Source organism: Ochlerotatus camptorhynchus, unplaced genomic scaffold (genome assembly GCF_037179485.1).
Source record: "Ochlerotatus camptorhynchus isolate MF236.1 unplaced genomic scaffold, CSIRO-AGI_Acam_v1.1 ptg000036l, whole genome shotgun sequence".
In the NCBI taxonomy this organism is placed as follows: Eukaryota; Metazoa; Arthropoda; class Insecta; order Diptera; family Culicidae; genus Ochlerotatus; species Ochlerotatus camptorhynchus.
Window position 1 is genome coordinate 3,484,027 of NW_027040527.1, and position 27,888 is coordinate 3,511,914.

Consider the following 27,888-nt stretch of genomic DNA (forward strand, 5'->3'; position numbering starts at 1 on the left):
CGGATGGAATTCGATTTTGAAATCTGTGTTAGGCAGTCGGTGAAAATTTTAATTATCATAACAACAGTTGCGCCGGTGTTGCACCAACCACAGTTGCATAGTGACCTTTTGAAAATTGATAAAGTCATTTTCAAAACTTCATATCGATTGGCGTATTAAGAATTAAAATCGTCTCTGGTTCAAAATCAGACCACCTTCATGCCGCGACCGACTTTGCTTTTTGAAATTGCACCTCCAATGTTGCCCTAAAAATACAAGGTATGTTAGATTTGAACTTATGAGAACTGACACCTTGACAAATGTCCAGAAAATACTCCTTAACAAATTTATTGTGGTCCTGAAAAGAATCGTTTTGTCGAGATGGTTGACTAATGCTGAGCTATTAGGATGTTCAACACAGATGAGGCTGGCGAGCTGTATGTTGTTTGGAACGATGGTGATACGCTTGACATTTGGCTATTTAGTGTACAGCGACTCACGAAGATCTACTGAATCCGTTCAATAGCGGTACGGCTTCTTCCTCCTCCTTTGATGAATAGACGCTCATGTGGGCTGCAGCTCACTTCATACGGGTAACCTTTCGTTGTGTACTGGAGAACAATGTTCAACGTCACGCGCCAAAAGCGCTACTGCTGCTGCTGATGATGACGACCGACTGGACACCACCACACACGGTGATTGAATAAGCACCTGATGGAATTCGATTTTGAAATCTGTGGTAGGGAAAGCAGGCAGTCGGTGCGACCACACACGCTGACTGAATAACCACAGTTCGGCGAGACCAGATGGAATTCGATTTTGAAATCTGTGTTAGGGAAAGCGCTTTTTGCAGGTGATAATTTTGGTCACCATTGTAACAGTTGGACATTTGTGTTATTTTCAATAGTGACCTATTGAAAATTGATAAAGTCTTCATTTTAGCAGATTCGTAGAAAAATTTCCAATCGATTGGCTTTGTTTAGAATTAAAATCCATCCGCTATTGACAGAGTTATAAGTGGTCAAAACCTGACCACCTTTCGTAACACGGTCGATTTTGAGTTTTTCCAATTGTACCTAAATATGTTGCTGAAAGACGTAATCCTACGTCAAAAAGTCTGGAGAACACTATTCAAATAAAAATAACATAGCTGACTGCACTGCCAAAAATAAACAATATTTTTTTTAGATTCCTTACAAAATTCCAAGCTGAAAACAGCCGCTTACATTTTCTGTAGCTCGACCAGCGTTGCCAGGTCATTTTCAGAAAAATCTGGACCATTTAAAATCTGGAAAACTCTGGAATGCTCCAAAAAATCCTGTTTTTAACATAATGCCATTGAAATCAAAGTGATGTGCCAATCTCCCGTAACAATCGGCCAGTATGATCATCTGGAATTTATTCAAAGTAGGGTTAACTACCCCATTTCCGGCCAATTAAGCACAACCCGCACTTAGTCTTTCTTAATCTGGCGCAGTTTAGCACCACACGGAATGTTATTATTACTGATGGCTTCCAAATGTATTTACCTTTCCGTATGTACCGTAAGATTTGATAAAGAGCAACCAATCGTTGAGATATTGTCAAAAGTCTAACACTGCTTCTTGACGCCAAACTCGGCCTTTGGATTCTAAACTCGGCCTAACGCATTGAAACACCATTGAAACGCCAATGAATTCACTTCGGCCTATCGGATGATGATAAAAAATGATTCGGTCGGAGCGCTTCATTTGTTTTTGGGAATATCACGCGTTCTCATTGACTTCGTTCCGTAGCTTATTAACTAAAGTATCGTACCAAACGCATAATTGACTTGTTCACTCTGAAATCATGCATTTATTTGAAGTTTTCTGCTCGATAGATCCAAAATGGGCGATTAGGCCGAAGTACTTCTCTACCCTACCTGAATGTTAATGAATTCCATGTTTAAAAAAACACATTAAGCAATCTTGTTAGCATTGCTAAAATCATCTAAAAGTTAAGAAAAGTATTGGCACAGTGTACCCAAAAAGTTTAAATATCCATTACGCAGCTTTTTCAAGTTGCCGCAGAAAATATTTTTAGGATTGTGAAGCAGCAAAGAATGAAGCAACGTTGATGTTATGATTTTTTTTAACTAATAGTCGATTTAGCCCCTACTATTTGATGCAGTACCAGAATATGTTCTAAATAATTCTAATATTACCCTGAGGTTGATCAGACTTGAAGTTTAATTCTTGACATCATACAACTTACAACGCTCGGTAGACCAGTAGGCTATTTCATTTTAAACCAAAATTCTCCTGGCTGAAGTGAGAATCCAAGCCTAACATCGTGGTACTCACACACAGTTTACCTAAACTACGGGCAACTCCACATGACCGTTACAAATAATTTTATGCTAAAGAATAATTTTATTATATAACTAAAATTAAAGTCTGAAAGCGTCATTTTTGAAGGCTCAGGATTCTGAAATGATTCTAAATTCTGGAATTTATATTTCCCAGATCATGCAATTTTTTTGTTAGTCTAAATTTACTTGGAACTCTTCACAGGATATCTTCGTCTTTTTTCAGAGTTAAATTTGAATTATCCTAGAATTCCATCATACTTTTTTTCTGGATTCCCCCAAACCAAACTTGATAATTTCCAAACGTGTTCAGTAATATATATTCTAAGAGTGCTTAGCATTCTCTCTTGTAATCTCTAATAAATCGCTCTCTTCCACAATTCCCTCAAACTGGTAATAATGTCCAAGAATTGGACTTAATTTTGTCTCAATTTTTCTCTATGAAATTCCCTAAGAATATTCTTAATAATTTCCTTGATACACTGTAACAGAATGACCGTCACATTCTTCTCAGACTTATCCTTTGAACTGCTTTGTAGGTAAGATAAGAATTTTCTTGAAATTCTCTTCGGTATTTGCCTCTTCAGTACTTTGCCGATTTCTTAAAACTTGATAAAAATTAAGCTCCATAGAAATATTGGACAGAATTCCATTGAAATTTTTCTCACGATTCATATCAGCATTCTCCTTAAATTTCATCTGAAGAATTTTCTATGCTTTCTCTTCAGAATTCTAACTATTTTCTTTCTTCACAAAATTTCCATGCAATTGCCATCAGAGTTTTTAAAAGACAATCGACACCGTCTTCAACCAGAGAGTGTGCACAGACTGCACACTCACACTTCACTGTGAACTATTTTCAGAATATCGTTTAAATTCTGAAATCTAGGGTAATTCAGAATTCTAAAGTATTTCAGACTGCTAAGGTAACTCAACATTCACAGGTACTTAAAAAAATGCTACAAATTATCAGATGCCTTTAAAATTCTGCTCTGGTCCCGTCTGTACTTGTATTGAGCCAGACGGGACCACTCAGCAGCAATACGTTCGAAGATGTCATTGACGAAGCTGTTCATGACGCTCATGGCCTTCGACGAGACTCCGGTGTCCTGGTGGACCTGCTTCAACACCTTGTAGATGTAGATGGCATAGCTTTCTTTCCTGCGCTGTCTCCTCTTCTTCTTCTCTCCCTTGACGATGACTTTCTGCGTCTTTCCGGACTTCTTGGTGGCCTTTCCACTGGTTTTCGGTGCCATAATTTAGCTGTTCGCTTCGGTAGAGAATAACTGATAGTCGTTTCGACGGTGGTGTCTCGTTTTGTGCCCGTAGCATAAGAAGTGAAACTCCTCCCCTTTTCAGTATTTTGCTTCCCACTATATGCATTGTACCCTCCCTGTATTAATAATATGCTACTCGACGCAGGTATAAGTATACCCTCGATGAGTGAAATAAACCGACCTATCTGGTCGGTCTGTTCGCCATTCACGCCAAGCGTGTCACAATTATGCCAAAGGACATTCAGCTGGCTCTTCGTATTTGTGGTGAACGCTCTTAATTTTTCCGACGAAATCTATCAAAACCGGCCCTTTTCAGAGCAACTAAAAGATTCCACAAGAGAGTTGGGAAGGAAATTTCTGCTGCTTACAACTGATCGCATCACAGTGAATCCTGATCTAAAAATTGCAACCAACAAGTGCCCTAAAACCAAAAGCGATGCGATGCTATGACGATGACTGTAAGGGGCTTAGAAGCAGAAGGGTGAAAGCCAATTCGCTTTTTCGATTTCCTCTTTTGTGATGACCATAGCTTCCTATTTCGCACTATTTCTGCTATGCTCTTCTATCATCCACAACAATAAACGTATCAATGAATGTGTTTGCCGTCGAGTTAACGTTATCTGACCGTGCACTTCTTAGTTGCTCCTCCGTGAATGATCACAACTAATCCACTTCCACAGAGAACTACATAGATGGCTGCATGGGATAAGCTTTCCATCTTCAATGTACAAGCACATTAATTCAATCTATAGATCAATTCACGTCCTCCCAGTCTTTTGGGGAGGGAAGGATGATAAGTTCGACGTCCGGTTGTTACTAGAGACCGAGAATACCTCTACATCTCCACGGCTATCTCGAGAAGGATAGTAGTGTAAGTGAGATAGGTTATTTTTAGATTAGGATTCACTGTGGTAAGGTGATGCGATCGGTTAAAGCAGAATTTGTTCTTTATTTAAATCTAGTGGGGATAGAAAAACTGAAAGGGGGGGGGGGGGGGTTAGGCGATTGAACTCCCTACCTTCTTCTCAGTAAGCAGAAACGGTAACCACTGAACTACCGAACTTCGTCGTAATGCTATATCGACATGTTTCGTCTAGTTACTACTCTCTGAGGACTGCGCTGGGGAAGCAGCATATGCATGTACGTAATTGATGGATTTGTTAATTATTTCAACGCTTTTGGACAATGCTTGACATTTACTACTTTTTCAATAGTTTCTTGTTGAACATAAACAGTCAAAAGCATTGATATCGATGCGTAAGGGTAGCCCTGATCGATTGGTGATAAAATTATTGAAATTGGTTCAGGGGCAGCTGAGTTATTATCGTTCAGAATCTTTCATAATTTGTTACATGTTCCATTTTCAGTTTTCCCAAAGTGTACCTTCATATAGAAATCAAAGACGTAGTCCTACGTCAAAATCCTCGCTCGATATTTTTAAATTTTTAAAGATTTTTTAATCTTATCAATAATCTTTAGAAAATGTCTCAATTTTCATGATTCGGTAACCCATTACAAACATGTTGTAACAATTCCATGTTTGATGTTGCAAGAATGTCCTTTAAAAATTAAAGTAGTAAATTTGGTTTTTTATTTTTTGATGAGAGGGTCAATAAATTGCAGTGATATTTTTAAAGCAACACATTTTAAAAATCTGGAAAAATCTGGAACATATTTTAAAAATCTGGAAATATACATGATCTGTTTCTTGTATCTGGCAAGACGACTGAAAATCTGGAATATCCAGATAAATCTGGAATACTGGTAACGCTGAGCTCGACGCGCAAAGACCCCTTTTTCAAATGGTGAAGGTTCTACGAATGCCGAATGTTTTGTTTCAATGTTATTCTAACAAAGATACCGTGGCTATTTGATGCATCATGGAAATTTTATGTTATGGAAAAACTCAGAAGCTTTTATCCCTAGTAACATTGCAAGCTTATAGCAATTGTATAGCATTCTACAAGCCTAAATCATAATCACTTGCATTTTTTACGTTTTCAGGGCAATCAAGGTCAAGGTCGTCTAGAGCAGTATAAAACTCTTACTGGTCTTAATGGGCAGAACAGATTTGTTGGGGACAAGTTTAGATGTCTTGAGCTACACTATTAAAGCATGAAAAAGCATTATTCGCATCCGGAAAATTGGTTCACTCATTGCATAGGGTGGACACTACTTCGTTCTACGGGACCCATTTGAGTCATACAACTCACTTATAATACAGACAATCAGCTACATCCAACATTTACACATCAACATCTTTGCTCACGAGTTAAATTAAGACTGAAGTAAAACTAAATTCTACAGGGATTTCGAATTACTGAGGCGACGAGACATATGACGAAGTAGTGCCACACCCTAGAACAACCAGTTTCAAACGCTTAAAGCAACCACAACCTTCAGGCAGTCCCAGGCATTTTGCATAAAACTCCCAAAGAAGCCAAGGTAACGGTTTCAAGCTTAAACCGTACACGAGACGTGCTCTACCTGAAAAAAATATTTATACTAAATAGGAGTGGCTGTTATAACACAATAAAATGTGATTCAAAACGCGCGGTACGATCCTCGACTCAATGCACTTTACGGGTTCTCTGTATTCCAATGGGAGCTGACAGCAAAGCAGCCCCATTCTCAAAAGCATTCTTGTTGTTACAGAGTTGGTATAGCTCAACGATTCCTTTCTAAAAATCAACAATGACGACGAACCGCAGCCGGAGCGAATACAAGGGAATTTGCCCAAGTGGAAATTCATAGGAAAATTTCCGTTTTCCTGATAGGCCCCCGAAAAGTCGACGAGTGTGCTGCGAAAGTAAACATGTAAATTGTCTCGCATCCGAAGCATGTTGGTCCATTGGGAGGGAAAGTCGGTGAAACCAAGAAATTATTGTGTACATTAATTTCGAATTAGTCCTCGTTGGAAGGCTGCTGGTTTGGCTCTGATGTTGGCTGTTGTTGTCGTGTTTGAATATGCAGAAAGTTGGAAAACAAGTCCCCATGGCCCATGAGGTAGACATGCAGACAGTCAGTGTGCCGGTACTGGTTTTGGGGGTTGTTGTTCCTTGCGGACAGGTTCGTTTAGTGATTTAGGGTTGATCTGTTCTGATTGTTTACCAATTAAAACAAGGTACAGGGAGATTTGACAACTCCAGTTTCTCCTAAAACAACCAAACCAAGCAGTGGCAAATCCTTTCTCTAGCATTTCATTAAAAGTATTCGCACGCCGCAGAAAAGTGTTAGTAAATTGGCTGCGCAGCACCATCATTCCAACAGAACCGGAATGTTGCACAACAGTAACGACCGTGCCACCACTGAAGTGCAAATACCACAAAACCAATGAGGCCTTGCCTATGTAGCAAAATGTCACAAAAAGCCAACCAAATTCAACTTTACCGACTTTGCACAACAGAAAGGTTTATGAAAACGAGCGCCGACGACGACGAAGGCGACGACGCTTCTTCTTCTCTTGCTTATAAATGCCACTAACGTAAATGTTAGAGCAGCATATTTTTCATTACATCGTCGTCCCCAGCTCAGGTAAACATACAAACATCTGAACGTTTCCCCCGAAACAGAGCTCTCGCATTTTTGCATACCTACCTCATAACGAGCAATATGAGTCATAGTTGAAAAATTGCTGCCCAGATTGCTGATAAAGCGTAAAGTCAAAGTTCTCTGTTTACCCCGGTAGAGTCACTCAGCAGACAAATATGTGCAGTTCAAAATCTTTGCAACTGCATATGCGATTTTCGGTTCACAGAAACGAGAACCAATGTAAACTGATACAATCTGGGTCACATCTACGTTCGGTTCCCTTGACTCTTGGGGGTGAACCCGAACGCGTGGGTATATCGTTTGAATATTTACCCACATAGGTACTGCGGCCAGACGAATGTCATAGGACGCTCCATTAGAACACACCATGCATTTAGGTGCAACAAAAATACTAGGTATGCACAAGAAAAAACATCTGGCTCGGATAGATATCAACTTTTGGAAAGCTGCTTGGTAGAGCCATGTAGGCACAAATATCGTGTGTTTTAGAACGAGGAATATCTCGACCGCAGAATGAATCGTTGCTTACGATGATGGGTCCTCAGAGTTTGCTCGTGTGGCATCCGAGAGCAGCAGTGCTGCAACGTTAATCGACTGGACGGAAAGTGCTCTACCTTGAAGCTTTAGAGATACACACTTTGGTACTTTTCGCTGTCGAAGGATATGACGGTTCATGGTGGTTGGGCACTAGGGTGTCCCAAAATTGCACTACGTCTGTAAATCTGGGGGCTCAACCTCCAAATGATAGCTAAGGGTGTTACAAACAAACTTTTGTATGGCGGCAACTCTGGGAAATGTTGTTTAGAGGTCGCCCCGACGAGATTTTTGAAAAAAGTAAATTTTTCATAGCTATTATCCAATAAATATTTTTAGTTCTTTAAATTTCAGTGAAATCTCACCCTTTTATATTTTTTGCAGATTATCAAGGGTCAAAAACTATAAGAGAAAAAATTGCTACGGCATGTTCTGTGCCTAATTTGTGAGTACCAATTTTTCAAATTCTCTAAAATGATGTTTTTTGTTGTACATCACTGCATTCAATCATCAAATGTGGGTATCAAACATAGCGCTATTATCAATTAAATGCAGCAGAAATATGGGAAATTTTATAAGCAAAAACTTTGCCGAACACATTTTAACCTCATTTTTAACCGTTAAAAAGTTATTCGTGATTTACTGTGGAATTAAAAGTTCAGAATTTCAATACTTGCAGTATGTCCACCAGCAAATCAAACTATCATTGAAATCGATAAATACAAATCACCTATTTTGTTGCAAATCACTTGATAACATTTGTTTCGAAGTTTCTAGAATTCAATAGGAGGATATATGAGCGGAGAGAGATCACACAATTTATTAGTTTCCATTTGATTGCCGTAGCAAGCTGAACCAAAAAAGAAAATCATGTCACCAAAAACCAAGCTCAAGTCGGAGTTAGACATAAATCAGGTACTTTCGATTCAAGAATGAAACCCAACAACTTTCAATCGGACAAAGCAAACGTCAGCTGATTTTGATGATTATGCCCAAAACCAAAAAATTAGGACACACTTAAGTACCTGTTACTCATCCAATTTTGAACATTTTGAACATTTTGAAGGGTAAAAAAACCTTATTTTTTAATTTGATAAACTTGTCAAGATTGACACAAACTATGAATTTTTTTATATGGCGGTGGTTGGTGGTACGAAAACTCTTTAGAAAATGCATATTGTACAATCTACTTTTTTTCCTTTGTTTGTTTTCCGTGCTGAATGCTACCGACGCCAAGGAGGCAACTCCCACACCTGGACCCTACCTATCGACCCATCAACTCATGAACCGGGGACCAACGGCTTTACTTCCCCGTGATCAGAGATGTTATGCCTTAGAACATCCCGGTGGCGTCGACTGGGATTGAACCTAGGCCTGCTGGGGTGAGAGGTAATCACGCTTACCACTACACCACCGGCGCCGCTATTATACAATCTACTGAAAAAGTTCGAAAAGATCACATGCTATAGATTCCATGGAAAATCATCTCTACTTTTCAAATTTATGTGTGCCGGCTGTGTCTCGTTGCTCCAAGGGGTGATTAGTAAATCAAATGTAAAGAGATATTTCAGGGATGGTAGTGCTCATGCGATATAATAGTAGTGACTTTAGTGACTAAAATAACGGAAATAGTGACCAAATAGTGACTTGTAAAAACTTAATAAGTAACCATTTATATGGTAACTTAGAAATTCTAATACGGCTCTTAGACTTAAACTTAAAATCAAATTTCCTAAACTCCTCTCATTTAATCGAATCTCACAACGGAATCTCCTGTGAAGAGCATTTGCAGTGATTTTAATAATTTACTTTTGCTTGCGTTACACATGATGACTAGCAAATAGTAATTTCAATTTTTTATGATCTTGAATTTGATTCTGCGTTCGAAATCTTTAAAATTTTGATACATATAGGTAGATAACTTTGATAATTCGCTAAGAACTTTTCACAGAATTTCTTCAGAATGATCTCCAGAACTTTTTTAGAATAATTCCCCTTCTCTTAAACTTCGAGGCAAATAAGCTTTTCCAAAAATAATATTGCATTCTTGAAATTCTTTGCAGAACAATCAACAAAATTCTTGGAAATAGATTATTTTCGTAGTTGGAAATGCTCAACATCAAATACCATAATTAAAGTAGATATTTTATACGATAGATGAGGAAATGAAAATTAAGAGTTGATAGTTACGGCAGTGTGAAATTTGTATATAGAAAGTAGAAAGCGAACAAAGGACAATTTTGAAAAAGGTACGAATCGGGTAGATCATCTCCTTTACCAAGCTACCGTTAATGAGGGACGGTGAGGGGTGTTTTCCCTGCCACCACTGGCTAAAGGGAAACCTCATGAACCTCCGATGTGCAGAAACAATTCTATCGATTGTTTAACACTCAAGTCGCCATCTGACGTAAACAACTACCCGATTCGTACCTTCCTCAAAATTGTCCTTAGCTCGCTTTCTACTTTGTATATACAATTTTTACACTGCCGTACTATAACTCCTCACCTATCGTATGAAATGTCCACTTTAAGTCTGATATTTTACGTTAAGCATCTCCTACTATGCAAATCGTTAAATTCACGCATGAAGTAATAACAGATGATTAGTTAAAGTAGATTACTTTCGATTTTTTATTGATTCTTCAAGGAACTCTCTGAAGGCTCCTTCCATAAGTCCATTTTAAATTAATTTGAATTCTCCTTAAAATTTCCATGCAATTAACCTCAGAAATTACATAAATTTATGCTTATAATAATCTTGGACTTTTCCCCTGTATTCAATTTAGAATTCAATTCGTATTCTCCTTAGAATTCCCTCAGTATTTCCTCAGAATTCTCAAAACAAAAATCCAACACAGAATAACTTTGAAACTCTTCTCAGATTTCCTTTGAGATTGAACCCTTATTCCATTGGAATTCTCGGAATTTATATCGAACTATTTAGAATTCTCTTGGAAGTATCATCAGAAATCACCCATATTTCGAACTCTTTAGAATTCTATTGGAAGTATCTTCAGAAATCATTCCAGATTTCTTTTAGAACTATCCGCAGAGACCATCTTTGGAGTTCACAGGATTTTCATGGACTTTTCATTAGAGCTCTTTTGAGCAAAATTTCAAAACTAATTTTGATTCTTATTGAAAATAGACCTAGAATCTTCATCCAATCATCATAGAATTCTTCTCAGAACTCTCGTTAAAATTGCACTCTCAATTAAATTGGAATTATTTCCAAAATTGTTTTTTACGTCTCTAATAATTTAAACAATAATCAAAAGCGACGCTCGTGTGTTTTAAGCCAAGTTTAACTATATAGGTAATCCTGGCTTAAGGTTTAAGCGGAGATGAAGAAATCGGTCCTCAGAGCACTTAATTTTACATGAGACTTTCGTCGTCTGTACTTTGGTATTTTTCTCTGATATATATTGATGTCATCCCTAGAATCCTTTAAAATTCTCTTTAAATTTACTTATCATCCTTAAAAGACTTTTGAAAATCTATCACAGACAAATACCTTTGGAAAGTTTCCAAGGTTTACAATTTATTTTCTGGGAAGGAGGTATATTTTCCCCCATTTTTAATAGAAATTGGAGGCATTTCCCAATAGTTTTCCTGGTGTTCTAACGTTAACGTTCTGGTTAAAATTTTCAATTTTTTAACAGCTATGTATATTTTGTTAAAATTACTTTAGACTTTCTTAGTGCCAAGTACTCAATTTAAATATTTTTTGGATATTTTTTAAATTTCACTCTACTTTAGTAGTGAAAAAGTGACTTTAGTGACTATTTTTTAGAGAAATAGTGACTTTAGTGACTTTTTGGTTTAAAAAGTGACTTTTTAGTGACTGGTTTCAAAATAGTGACCAAGTCACTAAAAAGTGACCTGCTACCAGCCTTGTATTTTGTACAAGAGGTTGGACCCCTTCCAACCTCTTGTACAAAATATCTCTTTACATTTGATTTACTGAACCCCTTTTCATTTTATTAGTATTAGATGATGATGATCCCACCTCTTACCCCTATAAAGGTTTGAGCTGGACGATTTTTAAGTATAACGTTTAATCAGATTAGAAAACAAAAACGAACTGGTTACAGTTACTTCTCACAAGAGTTTACAGTAGCTTCACAGAGATAAAAATGAGAAAACAAAAACCTTAGGCGCCCAACTTTTAAGTTCGCCTTTTTATTCATCTAAAATATTCATAAGTATTACCAGTGATCAAGAGTTAATGAACAATCAACAAAGTATCCTATACATGAGAGATCCCGCAATCTGATGCATTCATAATTTTCAGCAATATCAGGAATGCTCACGAACCCCTGAAAGCTTCAAAGTTGCATTTTTTACGTAAGGTTACGTCCTTCGGCAACATATTGGGAGTGCAATTTAAAAAAAAACAACATCGATCGCATTACGAAAAGTGGTCAGGTTTTGACCACTTATAACTCTGTCAATAGCGGATGGATTTTAATTCTAAGCAAGCCAATCGATTGGAAATTTTTCTACGAATCTGCTAAAATGAACACTTTATCAATTTTCAATAGGTCACTATTGAAAATAACACAAATGTCCAACTGCTACAATGGTGACCAAAATTATCACCTGCAAAAAGCGCTTTCCCTAGCACAGATTTCAAAATCGAATTCCATCTGGTCTCGCCGAACTGTGGTTATTCAGTCAGCGTGTGTGGTCGCAGTGCTTTCGGCGCGTGGCATTGGACATTGTTCTCCAGTACACAACGAAAGGCTACCCGCAAGCAGCGAGCTGCAGTCCACATGAGCGTCTATTCACCAAAGAAGGAAGAAGAAGCCGCACCGCTACTGATCGGATTCAGTAGCTCTTCGCGAGTTGCTCGCCAGCCTCATCCGTGTTGAACACCCTACTAGCTCAGCAATACTCAACCATCATGACAAAACGGTCATTTTTAGGACCACCATGGATTTTTGTTGTTAAAGAGTTAATTTTCATTGAACTTTCGCTCGCCTTGCTTCCTGCCACATTACCTACCAAAGCTCTTTGATAATGTACACAGCAACCTAACGTTTATGGTCAATTGCGTAATAGTATTGAAGTGGTACATAAAAGTTCTCGCAATAACCGAATACCACATAACCTTGTCAATTAACCAGAAACACTTCGAATTAAGGGAAGGGTTTCTCCAGGACGTTCGAAAAATGCAAAAAAAACCTCGTATTTATATGAATGATCGCGAATATCTCGGGACTGGAAAATTTTAGCATAAAATTTCTCCCATCAATTTTCATTTTTTTTTTATTATATATTGAATAAACCAAAAATTCCGTGCGATTTGTGCACGAACATGCGTAATTTTGCCATCATAAAACGAGGCGTTTCCGTTATGGGAAAAAGTGGTTTCCCTATACAGTCGCCGAGTATTGATATCGAGCACCTAATCCTACGTTAAATTTACGGTCGTGTCTTGGATACAACCTCTTACATTTTTATCAAATGTTAAATCCAGTCCTTTATATCCGCAATACGCACGCAAGACTCAAACCTTTGTAGACCACGCACATTTTTTAAAGGTTCCTTAAGGGTGAGTCGGTAATTATTGCGACACTTTCAAACTTGCGTTATTTCACGGGTAAGGACAAGTTTGCTGTGGATGACGCTTTCTAACGGAAGAAGCTGTCGAAATTCGCTTCGAAGTACCTGATTTGGCAGGCCATATGCACTTGTGGCAAACGGAGTGAACTATTTGTGACCAAAGGCACCATAAACGGTAAGATTTACAAAACTGAGTGTCTCCAGACAGCACGATCAAAAACCTTTGTTATGGCCCGACTTGGCTTCATGGCACTACTTCAAAACCGTGCAGGAGGTATGCGGCTTATTCTGTGGGTTTTGTGCTGAAAGACATGAACCCACCAAACTGTCCTGAACTCCGTCCGATCGAAACCTATTACTGAACTACTGTAACAGTTTGGTTTCATTTCGATGACTATAGCCGATTTACCAATCAATCTAAAGTGTCGCAATAATTATCGACTCACCCTTTGTTATTAAATCAAATATCAAAAATCCATCATCACCATCGTGGCGAACAAAATATTTTTTGCAGTGCTACAATAATTATTAAAAAGTCGTTATGCCAACTATTCATACAAAATAATCCGTTGGGGATAACTTCGTCCAGAAACATAATTTGTAAATTAAAAAAAAATCCTAATCAAAAGACAGTTTTAACGTGTTAAATGCAATGTCTCTTAAATTCTGCTAGTGTTATTGCACGTTTAATAAATCTAGGCATCGAATTGAAAACATTTATTCCTGTGAAGTACAATGAATTTTGTGAAGCACAGGTCAAGAAATTTGATATTCTTATTTCATCCGCGTTTCTAGTATTATTTCTATTAAAGTATCTTCCCCTTTCCATTCGATCTCACAAATATTGAGGCAGCAAATCGTCAACTACTTTAAACATGAACACCATAGTCAAATATACAATTACTTGCTTCACCGACAACCATTTTAAAGCGTCTAGCATCAAAGTTGAGCATGTGAAACGCATTATTTTACTCTGCAAGCGCTGTAATCTCGATATTTGTGTTGCATTGGCTAAAAACAGTCTTGTAAGTGGTCACTGTAGTCGATATATTTTCTGTGATAATCGACTGCCTTTGCTTCCGACACTTGCAAAACAAGCTATCAAATTACAGTACCAAACTAAAATGTCATACGACAGGCGTTGTAATACGACACTGTTGGCGAAGACCGTCACGAATGTATGTATTTTAGTTTTCTCATATAAAAGCTGCTGATGTTGTGCTTGTGTAAATTCTGAAAACAGCAAGCAACGATGTCCTAGTAATAACATTTCTGATCAGAAATGGTTTAATTTACACCAAATTGAGGAATTAGAACGAAATCACACATGTCATATGATAGCTATTTGAAAATTTTCTTTTTGCTCGAATGTTGTTCTACCGTTTGTGTTGTGTAAGAGAGACGACGGTAGAGCATGAGAGTACGAATAAAAAAAGACTGTCGCACATGACATCGAAGCTAGTGTCGTAAAAAACGTCAACAGTTTCAACCCCTGGCCAAAAATAAAATGGAAGGGCAGAAGTCTAAATGAGGAGAGATGATTGATTTGTACAGCTGTATTTTACTCGTAATAGTAAAATCGTTTTTCAGTCGACATAGAATTCCATACTTCTTGGCAATTTTCTTGATGACATTGTCAGTGTGAGAGTTGAACTTGAGTTTGTCATCAATAATCAGCCCAAGATATTTAATCTCCCGAACGCGATTAATAGTCTCATCATCAATTACAACGGAGACGTTCTCATTTACTCGATTCCGCGAAATTACCATTAATTTAGATTTAATAATATTCAATCTCAATCAGTGATGCAAAATATCATGACACTCACGTGACACTCGTCTACGCATCAACCGACTATCGCTGACAGAACGTTTTGTCACGCAGTGAGAGGTAGAGCCATGGCAAACAACAATCACTAGTAATGGTCGCTTCTCACAAGCAAAACGATACACTCGCTGCTGATGATGAAAGGCACAACGAAAACAGTGAAGGCTTCTGCTGTACGATCATGAGAAAAAGCGAAACGACAGAAGAAAATGAAAACAATGCCTACCCATTCCAAGTTCGTCTCGGCAGGCGCGACTGTGTGCGTTACAAACAAAGCAGGCAACATTTCTCGCGTCACTTTTCAAATAGACCAATGTAACATAACCACCATTTTGAGAAAATCGAAGTTGAAGTTCGACAGATTATTATTTTAAATGTTTAAAAACAATACATTTTTCAATACTATTTTTAATGTAGTCAGTGTATAATAACGTTGAAAATTCAGAAGAAACGGTAAAATCACAATTTTACTTTGAATTTCATGCTACAACATAGAATAAACCACATAGGACGTTTTGACAAGTCGAGTTGTACATCGGACATGTTACATTGGACGATTTTTCTCAATGACAAAATTTGAAAAGTGACGCGAGATTTAACGGAAGCTGTTGGGCTCACTCACCAACACACTCACATATGCAAGCAAAGCAGCAACTGCTTCAAAACGAGCACAGATGAGTGTCGTGATTGTCGGGAATGACCAGTTGCTTTTTACTTCTTTCGTCAACCATCCATTAGGTTATGGAGAGAGCTTCGACGAGCACATTGATAGGAATGTACAGAGCGTTACTACCATCAGCTGTTTGACGATCGTGATTGTGATAGGTCACAACTCTGATCTCAATTGCTTATACTATAACCATCTAAGCAGATGATAATTCAAATCTTCATTCAAGTTTAAAACGGCATCATCTGAATCCTTAACTTCAATGCATAACACGTAATAATGTCGCAAAATCGTAAATAAATAAAAGGGGCCCTAATACACTTCCTGGGGCACTCTAAAGTTATTTCACACGGGACTTGAAACAGAATCATTAAAAATAAATAAAAATTAAAATGAAAATACAAGAACATCAATTCACGATTGATAGTGAAGGAAGTTACAACCATATCGATTATTTTTTTAACAATGCGTTTATTTTTCCAGGCTCTTTGCTGTAACTTTGCCGAGTCGATATTTATTGTTTAGATAACAAAATTACTTAAAACTAACGTTAGTAAAGCGGGGGCCGATTACTCGCGGCTATCTCGAGGTTAGGGGTAACAAATGGATGGTAGGGTAGGGACTGAGAACATAAGGTTTGGAGAGCAATGTGCTCTTGATCTCGAACTAAGCGACATACTGATGAAAAAGACAATCATGGGGGTACACCGATGGGCAGATAACAACTTTGTAGAACACAAGATGACACTAACTACTAAATCCTCAGATATATCTGTTTTAGAAATACATAATATAAATTAAAATAGTCGAAATCCCAGCTAGCCAAAACATCGAGTAATTAAGTTGTTATTAATAAGTTTCAGTAATTATAAAATATTTCCCTGAATTTGAATGAAATTCCCTGATATTGCCTGATTTTCCAGGTTTTTTTTTAGGTAGTCGACACCCTGTATAAAAATATTAATAATAATATTAGAAGAAATTTAAGAATCTGGCTCCCCAAGGAAAAAGTTCTACCTATGCCGTTGTGGTTGAATCGTATTTGTTTGATTATCCAGTCAAATATCCATTTAGCCAAAGGATGATTTAAGTTTTTTTTTATCATTCGTTCATTTGCCATAAGAGTCAATTGAATAGTACTCAGATATCTTCAGAACTGAGTTCTGAGTGTGGTATGCAATTTTAAACGAAAAATACTCAGAAGTAAACAGAAATCAAGAGAATTTCAAGAAAATACTTCCAACAATAAAAGCCATACGCTTTCACAATGCCGAATCCATCCGATAAACACTCATAATAGCTTTCAATCTCCCAATCATCATCTAAAGCAAGCCACATACAGCGTTATAACTCGTTCCGATACATCATTTGGTCACACAACGTGCAATCGCTCTTCATCCGAACGCTGCTACTGCAATCGGCAAGATTACGTGTCAAATCCCAAACGTGGAGGATAACCTACTCCTAAAGTCCTTCCCTCCCCCCTCCCTCCGTATGCCGTCGTATTTATCGTAAAAGTAGCAAACCAAAATGGACTTACCTCGACATCGTACTCGCCGGTCCGCTTGCAGAGCCACGTGGAGCCACCGAGACAGTCGGCGTAGTTCATTATCAGTATCACATCGATCAGCAGCCACACCAGCGATGTGAGCAGCACAATCCGGCATGTGTTGGTACGAATCTTGCCTCGGAACATTCTCGAGTAGCTGATGGTGGTCATTTCTCGCTCCACCGGGATGGCGAAGACTGATCGATTGGATTTTGGTAACAGAGTTATAACGACTCTATTGCCAGCTTTGCTATTTACGGCACGTATACGTAACTGCTCACTGAATGGTTGGGATTCTTCACGTTACTTCCGCCGAGTAATGCACTCACTGCACTGTTACCACCCGGCGCGCGTGTACTGTCTGGCACGGGACACTACCGCGTGTTACCTGCCGCACCAGTGCAGCACACCGGAACGCTTCCGACCACTAGCGATAAATACGAATTGAATTACATTAACACATCGCACTGCTCCACTCTCCGTCGACGTCAACGGCAAGCCGTCGTCGGTACACTTGCACACACTGACACTGTCGGCACACTCGGCTCTGTACGCCGTTTCGATGGTAGCGGGGACCTATCTTGCTCAACGGACTATGCACATATAAACATAAACAGGAAAGGATTTTTGCCCACGCTGTTCAAGCAATTCTCCAGCCTTAGCTATTTTGTTGCCGTAAACAATTCACGGTAAGCCTCCAAGGAATAAACCACATCAAAACAACCTACAACAGAAACCTAAAAACAGATATAACTGAGGGCCCTACCAAAATGGAATAAGCATATCACACGCGATAATTCTCTTCTGCGGTTTGGAATTTTCACTTGCACTGGCGGTGGTAGCCCATTGGCATATTTCGCGCTCTATACACAAGTAAACTGTTAATTTCCTAGCGGAAAAATAAAAAAATCAAACTACACTCATAAAAGAAACACGCACAGCTCGAACGGGTCGGATTAATCGTCGGAATAATAAAAGTATAAGTGCAAATCTCTCGTAGACGTTAATTTTTTTTTCGCTGCTGCTTTCTCCACCACATGGCTGTAGTTCGCCAGCAGTTATTGCCTGTTAGCATCGATTGATGGGCCTGAAAATGAAATTTGAAGAGAAAAACAATAATTAGCAAATTGTTCGTCAGGTTAATTTGGTGGAAAGGCATGTAAATGTTGTCGTGAAAACGTTTGCCAGTAATTGCCTCGAACACTCTCGGACGATAATGGGTGTGAGAACACGTGGAAACTTACTTGGTCGGCTCGAATGAAGTAGCGTGGCGTGTTGCCATTTTAGCAATCTGTTTCCGAATTATGTTAACCGCGGAATGAGTTATAAGATGGTTTCCTAAAGATGGTTCTCAATTTCAGAACGGGTTATTTATTCCGTTGGGTTTCGATTTGCAACATAGGCAACATTCAGTACCGTTTCAGTCCACAGTGAAAACAAGGTAAACAAAAAAGATCGCCGTTAGGCCACCGAGCCCCTCATATCACAACAAATCGATACAATCCACAGCTTCGCGACGACTACGGCGAGAGTTTAGTCAATCAGCTCAAACAAATATAAGGAAAGATCTCACAAAACGTGCATACGTGGATTGGAAATTTCAAAGCTGTACGTTTTGTGATATCTGATAATCATACTCTTGAAAATGCGAAGAGAAGGTAACAACTATCGCAAAAAGGCTTCCATTGCGTTCTACCTCAAAGCTCATACTACGAAACACAGCACACTCCAAATAAATAAAGATATTAAACTGTTGAATAGTTCAGCGGTTCATAAGTCGAATTTCGATCTGCAAGCAAGAATGTTCGGATGTTTATAGCGCAAGATTCGATCTCTGCTACAGACACGATACTTGTTATAAACCGTACTGCATCTATTCTACAACTTCATCATCGCTGCATGGTGGTGCTAAATTCGACCATTTCATCCGAAGGCATTCACCCGAAACGGGGGGCTCCTTGCTCCGCTCAGGAAAAACCACTATCGTTGCAGTAGTGTAGCAATATCGAACCAATCGAAAACCCAACCAACTGGATAAAACAAAAGCCAATACTGTACCTTCATTTTCCATTATCTTAAAATCGAGATGCAACAGCAGCACCGTCGTCCTATACCTACCTGAGGAAACCACCGAACGGTAACAGTCTTCCCTTACGGGCTAGGTTGCATTGTAGTCTGTGTCGTATTTCAAAAGATTGGAAGTTCGGGTGGCGGGGTCGACACAGCGATAATGATGAAGCTTTTGGTGCTATTTCTGCTTTGCTTCTAAGTAATGCAGTAGCTGGCTTCTTCGTTTTCCTCGAACAAGGTACTGGAAATCCATTCAAATATTTGCATGCACTTTTCGTCTGCTCCAGGTAAAGCTTCTTTGTTTCATTGGGTACTCCGCCATTGTAAAATTAAACCAAATAATTACGAAACATTCTTAGAAAAAGTCAGCAGCATTACATGAGTATCAAAACAATTGTTTTAACATGAAAAACTTTAGGTAAGTTTTAAAAAATAATTTGATTCAAAGAAACCAGCAACCTTGTATCTTGCAGCAATTCATAAATGACGTAAACAAAAGCTCGTACCAATAGCCGTGTAACAAATTCTTCGAAAGAACGAATTTATACTGCATCAATCAATGGGCTAATCTTCATTCCAATTTCGCTCTCCCCAATTTCCCCTCCCCTTGTACATTGCAAGGGTCGCAGTAGGATGCTTATTTTCTTGCGGATTGCACCATTCATCGGACAGCAAAAGAATACCATTTACGAGCATGATGTTATCACACACTGTTTGTTTTCCATTGTGTTTCCTCTTGTTCCAACTTCACTGCAGACGGAGGAGAAGAGAAGGAGGTTCGGTCCGGATGCTTGTGATGAGGAAAGCTCAGTTCATTCTGAAAGAACCGACCGCAAGCCACATCGTCTATCTTTTACACCGGTCTGGTTCAAAGAATTCACCGGGAAAGATATAACCCACTTGGCCAAGGTTCGAAATGGAAAAATTCTTGCATCAAAAGCACACTGCATTTTGCATCGAGGCGGGTGAAAACGACGTCGACGACGCGATGCGGTGAGTGAAAAACTGCCAAAGCATTAAATTAGTTTTTCTCTCTTTGAGGCTGCGTTCCATCTAGCCTTAGGTGTGGGAGTGTGTTTTCACCTTTACGCTATCATTCGTTCTGAGGTACGCGGCAGAAAATGTTGGTAAATTTTCTGGCATAAAGAAAATCTTTCCGATTCGGGGTCTACGAATCAAGCTGCACTGGAGTGTCTCAAAAGATTTTTTTCGAAAAGTTATCCTGCTTCCTGCTATAATTGTAGATAGAGCTATTCGAAAAACATAGCTTCATACATGAAAACTCTCGAAATAAATCTAGATAAACATTTCAAAAGGTCCTATCTGCATTGATCGATTCTCTTCATCGACATTCTCTTTCGTTAATAACTCAGTTTCAAAAACTTTCCCTGTTGTATTTAACGTTGAGGACGCTAGATGAGAACCTCTTTTATCAAACTATGTGGTAAAAATAGCACAAAATCTATTTGCATAGCAGTGGTTGTCCAAAGAGAAAGTTGATCAAACCAGATAGGACCTTTTGAAATGTTCAGGGGTTGCAAGCTTCAAATTTAAAATTTTTTATGTAAAATTTTAATAAAATGGTAAAAACCTCAAAAACTCAAAATGTCCTAGCCGATTTTTGAAAAAAAAAATCAAAAGAAAACTTTTGAAATGTTTAAATTATGGATACATACAAATTTCCAAAAATCGTAGAACAAGAACTTTGGGTAATTTTTTTGTTAAATCGATTTTAATGTGATTTACTCTGATTGGCAAAATAAAGTACTTACTTACTTACTCAAGGGTCCTGTGCACCACCAGCGGTGCAAAGGGCCAACGTGAAAGACTTCCATCCTGGGCGGCTGTACGCTTTTGCCTTGACCTGGGCTCAGGTCAGATTCCTATCGACTTGCTTAATTTCCTTATTGAGGCTCCGCCGCCATGAGCCCCTGGGTCTGCCTCTGCTGCGATGTCCTGCCGGATTCCAATCCAGCGCTTGCTTGTAGATTTCGTTTCCGCCCCGTCGAAGTGTGTGGCCGACCCACCTCCACTTTCGCTCTCGAATTTCTGTTGCTATCGGCTTCTGATGACATCGACGATGGAGCTCGGCATTCGAGATCCAGTTGTGAGGCCACCAGGCACGAATCTGGCATCGATTGATGAAGACCTGCAGCTTTTGAGTGTTCTCCGCTGATACACACCACGTCTCGCTGGCGTACACAGATTTCACGTTCGAGATGAAAATTCGGATTTTGGTGCGTTGACTCGCAAAGGCAGCCCTAGCCTTCTTGATTCGTGCACCTATGTCGCTCTTGGTCCCGCCGTCCGACGCTATTTGGCTGCCAAGATATTGGAAACTTTCGACCTTCTCCACTGCTTGCCCCGCTACCGTAAGTTTGGAAGGGTTGCCCGTGTTGATATCCAACGATTTGGTCTTGTTGACGTTGATGGTGAGACCCGCCGCAGAGGAGCGTTCGGCTAGGTCATTGAGCTTACTCTGCATATCAGAGCGCCGTTGTGCTAGTAGAGCAACATCATCAGCCAAATCGAAGTCGTTGAGATGCTCCATGGTGATAGGCTGCCAAAGCAGCCCACGGTTCGGTACAAGGTCAATTGCACCTACCATGATCTCGTCGATTACGATGAGAAACAGTAGCGGTGATAGTATACATTGTTGTCTCACACCAGCGACTACCCGGATAGGGTCGGACAAGGCTCCGTTATGCAGAACTCTGCACGTGAAAGCCTCATACTTTCAAAGCTTCGATGAGGTTGACGATTTTATCCGGGACTCCCTTGCGCCTCAGGGCGCCCCACAGATTCTCGTGATTGAGACGGTCGAAAGCTTTTTTGTAGTCAATGAATACCAAATAAAGGGACTCTTGGAATTCATTGACCTGCTCCAGGATGATGCGGAGCGTGACAATATGGTCCAAAAAGATCTTCCAGCACGGAATCCTGCCTGCTGCCGTCGGAGAGTCGCGTCGATCTTCTCCTGTATCCGATTCAGGATAACTTTGCACAGAACTTTGAGAACAATACACAGTAACATGATGCCTCGCCAATTGTCGCACACAGTCAGATCCCCCTTCTTTGGGACCTTCACTAAGATGCCCTGCATCCAGTCGGCCAGAAAAGTCGCGGTGTCCCAGATATTACAGAATAGTTGATGCAACATTTGTGCGGATAGCATGGGGTCCGCTTTGAGCATCTCTGCTGATATGCGATCGACCCCTGGAGCCTTGTTGGATTTCATGCTTCGGATAGCTGCTTCAATCTCCTGCAGTGATGGGGCCTCGGAATTGACGCGAGTGATGGATCATGCCGAGATGTTGATGACTGGTTGGCCGTCGAAACTTGAAGAAGTTGTTCGAAGCGCTCAAACCAGCGTTTCAGCTGGTCAGTGGGGTCGGTAAGCAATTGTCCAGTCGTGTCCTTCACTGGCATCCTCGATTCCTCGGGTTCATGCTTGCTCCACTCAGGCGTCGTGAGATATTGTAGAGGAGGCGTATATCGCCAGTGTTTGCGGCTTTCTCCACTTCGTCGGCCAGGGAGTTCACCCACGCTCGCTTGTCCCGTCTGCTAGAGCGCTTGACTTCCTTCTCTAGAGCCGAGTACAGTTGACGGGCTTCGTTCTTGGCTCCTCTGGTTCTCGCCCGCTCTATCGCGGTTTTTGCTTCTCTACGCTCCTTAATCTTCCGCCAGGTTTCATCTGTGATCCACTCTTTCCTCTGGGTGCGCAGCTCATCCAAGTTGTTCTCGCTTGTTTCTATAAAGGCATTCTTGATGGCCGTCCATTGTTCTTCTACGCTGCCACCTTCTGGAACGTCCGCAGCTCGAGTCTCAAGCTCTTCAACAAAAGACCTTTTTACCGCTGGATCTTCAAGTCAGCGTGTGTTGAACCGCCACCCGAGTCTCTCCTCCCGTCGCTGGATCCTCACCATGCGTAGGCGGATTTCGCCGATTAGAAGGTGATGGTCAGACGCGATGTCGGCGCTGCGTTTATTTCGGACATCAAGAAGGCTCCGTCTCCATTTTCGGCTGATGCAGATGTAGTCGATCTGATTTTCAGTATGTCCATTACGGGAAACCCACGTGACTTTGTGCACTGGGCGATGGGGGAAGAGCGAGCCCCCGATCACCATGTTGTTATTGCCACAAAATTCTGCAAACAGCTCACCGTTCTCGCTCATGACACGCTTATAGTCCGTGTTGTCGGAGCCGATCTTCGCATTGAAGTCGCCAGTGTAGATCTTGATGTCACCTTTTGGAACTTAATCCACGACGGCATTCAGTTGACTGTAAAAATTCTCCTTGTCCTGTAGCTCGGCAGCATCGGTTGGCGCATAACATTGGATTATGGTAAGGTTACGAACCCGTTTTCTAAATCTGGCAACGATTATCCTCTCATTAACAGGCTCCCACTTGATGAGCGCAGCACTTGCCTGGACGCTAAGTAGTAGACCAACTCCACAATGGCGGGGAGCGTTTTCACCTCGAATACCAGAGTATAGTAGTACCTGTCCCGACGGCAGTTTGTGTTCTACAAAGTTTGGCCAACGAACTTCACTCAGTCCCAGGATTTCTAGCTTCATGCGTCGCGCCTCGTTGGCGAGTTGTGCCAGTTTACCCTGCTGGGCTAACGTCAATACATTCCATGATGCAATTCGTGTCCGTTGTTTTGCGCTAAAAGTCGTTGCCGTTATATCAGTTCGATGTCTTTCTCAGTTGGTTTCTGTAAAAATTGTAAAGGTTTCAGAGACAGTAGGTGGTTGGCCTAAGGTCTCCTATCCGCCGTGATGGGGCTGCCATCTTAGGTGTAGCTTCCGGGGAAGAGCATTTCTTATTCAGCCGCTGAATGCCAGTCAGACGCTGTTTGAGCCGCACCTCCATGGTGAACAGACGCTCGGGTTGGCCCACCTCATAATTTTTTGAAAATCTCACTTTTATTTGGTTCAAATTAAAGTAAACACACTGTACCCTTTTGTGATATCTTATGTTTTATATTTTTTTTAATTTTCTCTTATGGAATATTAAAAAAAAAGATATACATACTATTATATAGATATACTAATACAAACACAGCCAATAGGAGAAAGCATCCTGGAAAATGATTAGGTTAGATGACGCCTAATCATTTTTCTTGTCAATATTGATGTTGGCAGCATATTAATTAATTAATTTAGCTTTATTTAGGACGGTTGGCAGCATATCTGAGATATGATACAAACATCTAAACGACCAGGCCTACTGCGTTGCATTTGCCGCAAAGATGATTCTTTGAAATGATTCCTGTTCAGGGCTGGTAGCGATCACTGCTGTCAAAAATAGTGATTTTAGTGACCATGTTGATGAAATAAGCGGCCAAATAGTGACTTATTTTTATTTTTGAATAGTGACTAAAAAGTGACCTAAGAGAAGAAAAAGTAGTCGTTATGATGGCACATAAAAGCTTTAATACTTCAAGAAGTTTTCAAGAATCTGGACTCAAATTCCAAGGGAGTTCTGGAAAAAAAAATCTATCATAAAAACATCAAATGCTATCTGCTTTCAAGGTAGTTCTGAGGAATTTTTGATTTCATGTGAAGCTTGATTGTTTTCAGTAGAATTTCAAGAATCCCTAAATTGAATTAAAAGTAAATTTTAAAGAAAATTCTTAGGAATTTGTGAGGAGCAACTCCAGAGGAAATTCCAATATTCTGAGGATAATTTAATAAAGTTTGTGGTAGAAAACGAATCCGGAGCATAAGTCCTTGGAATTGGGATCGGATCAATCATAGAATTCATCATAATTCCACGGAACTCCTTGTAAGTCGGTGCAAATTTTCTTAAGTTAATGAGATTATTCTGAAGCTATCTGATCGTTCTCGAAGTACTCGGAACTTCGTTGAATATCGTGAAACTATCTACAAATATCTAAATTTATTAGAAGTTCTCTGGAATTTCTTGTAGATAACGCTGCTTGCTAAAAGCTCTCACAATTTTCGCATTTTTTAAGTTCTTGAAATCTCCATGATATGACACCCTTAAACTATTCTCACCTTTTCGGATGTTTATATAATTTTTATCACGTTCCAGAAATTCTCTCGGAGCTTTGCTGAAGTTTCCGGAAATTCCCTGAGTTTCTCGAAACTTCTTAGCGGTTTTTACAATTTCCTTGAAATTATTTGAACTGCCCTTTAATTCTCTGATCTTTCTTGATGTTCTCGAAGATCCCCTAAAGCTCTCAATTCTATTGTGGATCTCGGTTCTGATAGGCAAAAAAATTGAATTCCGGTAAACACCTTTAAATTTCTCTGACAAAGTTCCTGAAACATTTCTAAAGTTTTCATAAATTCTCTGAAGGTCTATGTACTTCCCGGAAATTCTCGGAACATCTTAAGGATTCTCGATTTTTTCAAGCACATCGTGGAACTGTCCTGGATTTTTTTTAAATTTACGATTATACATCTTTAAACTGCTCCAAAAGTCTGCACTAAAGTTACGTTAACTGCTCTAAAGTTCTGAAACTCTCCAAAGATCGCTAGATCTAGCTTTTCTGAGGTGCTTAGAACATCTTAAATATTAGCACAATACCCCTCATTTTTTCTATGTTTTTCAGGTTCGCTTGACACTTGTGAAGTTCTCTGACATTCTAGGAACTTCATTAAAGTTCCTGAATGTTTTTGAATCCTAAATGAACAACTTTGAGGTTCTTAAAGCTTCCAGTAAGTTCCCCACATTTTCAGCGTGTTAACTTCCCTTATGTTCCTGTAGTTTGTTTATGGACCTTCACTGAAATTCTCAGCATTTCCTTTCATTCCTCAGAACTTCTCCAAAGTTCTTACAATTGGTGTGAAGTTAATGGGACTGCAATGAAGATCTCTAATCTTTCATAAAGTTAATTACGAACATCAAATTATTCTTTATTTTTTGCTTAATTCTGGCACTTTGAAATTTATTTCAGTATCTTGAACTTTTACATGGAATACGAAACTTCAAGACATTGAATATTTTTTTTTTTAGCTTTATTAAAGTGAGAAATTTAGTAAGTATTTAACTCAACATTCAATAGATTTGATTGTAAAGCTGTTTCTTTAAAACTGATTGCCATGTCTTAAAACGTTTGGGTTAATTGGTGTTATTTTTTATCTACAAAAAAAACATATTTTTAACGCATTTAAAAAATAGCTTTCTTTTTACAAGCCTGGAGTTTATCCGTTAAAGTCCTGGAAAAAAATGGAAAACTTAGGTAATTTTATTAAGAATATCGAGTAGACACCCTGTAGACAGAGAAAGACGATTAAACGTCACAAAGTATAGAATGATCAATCTTGAAATAAATTGACGCTAAAAAAGTTGAAAAAGTGACTTTAGTGATTTGGTCTTAAAAATGAGACTTTTTAGTGACTGACTTGAAAAAAGTGACCAAGTCATTAAAAAGTGACTCGCTACCAGCCCTGGTATTCAAATAAAAACATTCAAACAACAAAGCATTTCATGAATTCTAGGGGTGGAAGGATGCGTGGACATACCATACCAAACGCTCCGAGTTATATAAATGTAAGTCAATAAATAATATGTCGTGAAATAAATGGTATATAAAATGATAATAATGGAAAGGTCTCACCATATGAATCCAATGTATTGGAGGCGAACCAGCCCAAGGCTGAAAGCCTCCCTAATAAAGATAAATAATAATAATAATCCAATGTATCCAGTAATCCTGTCCAGTTGGTTGTAAGCTAGTGGCATAAAAACAGTACAAAACCGAACAATCGTAGCATCTAAGTACTTCTTTGAACAGTTGACGAATCATCACATGGATTTCACCATAACATACACAGAACATCATTTACCGGTGCGAACACTACACGCATATTATTCGGCCATTCCGCTTCCACAGAAAATGCCTAACTTCAATATATAGCGGCGCCGGTGGTGTAGTGATAAATGTGATTGTCTCTCTTGGAGTATTTAAATAATAATAGTTTGTTGATACCAGAACAATCGGGATATCGGGAAGGTCATTCTTGTGAAACCGCGTTGAATTTGGTATTAGCGAAGTGGAAAAATAACTTGGAGTGTAAAGATACGGTTGTTGCTGTTTTTTTTGGATCTTAAACGCGCTTTTTAAACAATTTCTTATTGTTAAGATCAATCAAGCGCTTTAGAATTACGAGTACTGCATATAAACGGTTTGAAAGCTATTTGACCGACAGAACTCAACGGACTGTCTTTAATGATTCTGTTTGCAGTCCCGTGGGGAACAACCTTGGAGTGCCCCAGGGAAGTGTATTAGGGCCCCTGTTATTTATTATGTATATTAATGACTTGCGACGTGTTTTACGATTTTGTGACATTAATCTTTTTGCAGATGATACTGTGTTATTCATTGCAGCTAAGGATTTAGATGATGCCGTTTTACACTTGAATGAAGATTTGCGTTCTCTAAGTAGATGGTTGAAGTATAAGCAGTTGAAATTGAATACAAGTAAAACTAAATTTATGGTAATTTCGCGGAATCGAGTAAATGAGAACGTCTCTGTTGTAATTGATGATGAGACTATTGAT

The 27,888-nt window shown here is 39.3% G+C and overlaps 1 protein-coding gene across 4 annotated transcripts in view; it reads right to left on the reverse strand.

Annotated features, from left to right (window-relative positions):
* Nucleotides 1–27,888, reverse strand: part of Pgant5 (polypeptide N-acetylgalactosaminyltransferase 5) — a 279,794-nt gene that overhangs the window by 175,234 nt on the left and 76,672 nt on the right. For 3 of the 4 annotated variants that reach the window (XM_065232889.1, XM_065232861.1, XM_065232869.1), the window contains one exon: nt 17,275–18,370. In XM_065232889.1, coding sequence (XP_065088961.1) covers nt 17,275–17,454 — 180 coding nt within the window. In that variant the 5' untranslated portion in view covers nt 17,455–18,370. The remainder of the gene's footprint in view (nt 1–17,274; nt 18,371–27,888) is intronic. The other variant, XM_065232879.1, reaches the window with a different exon arrangement.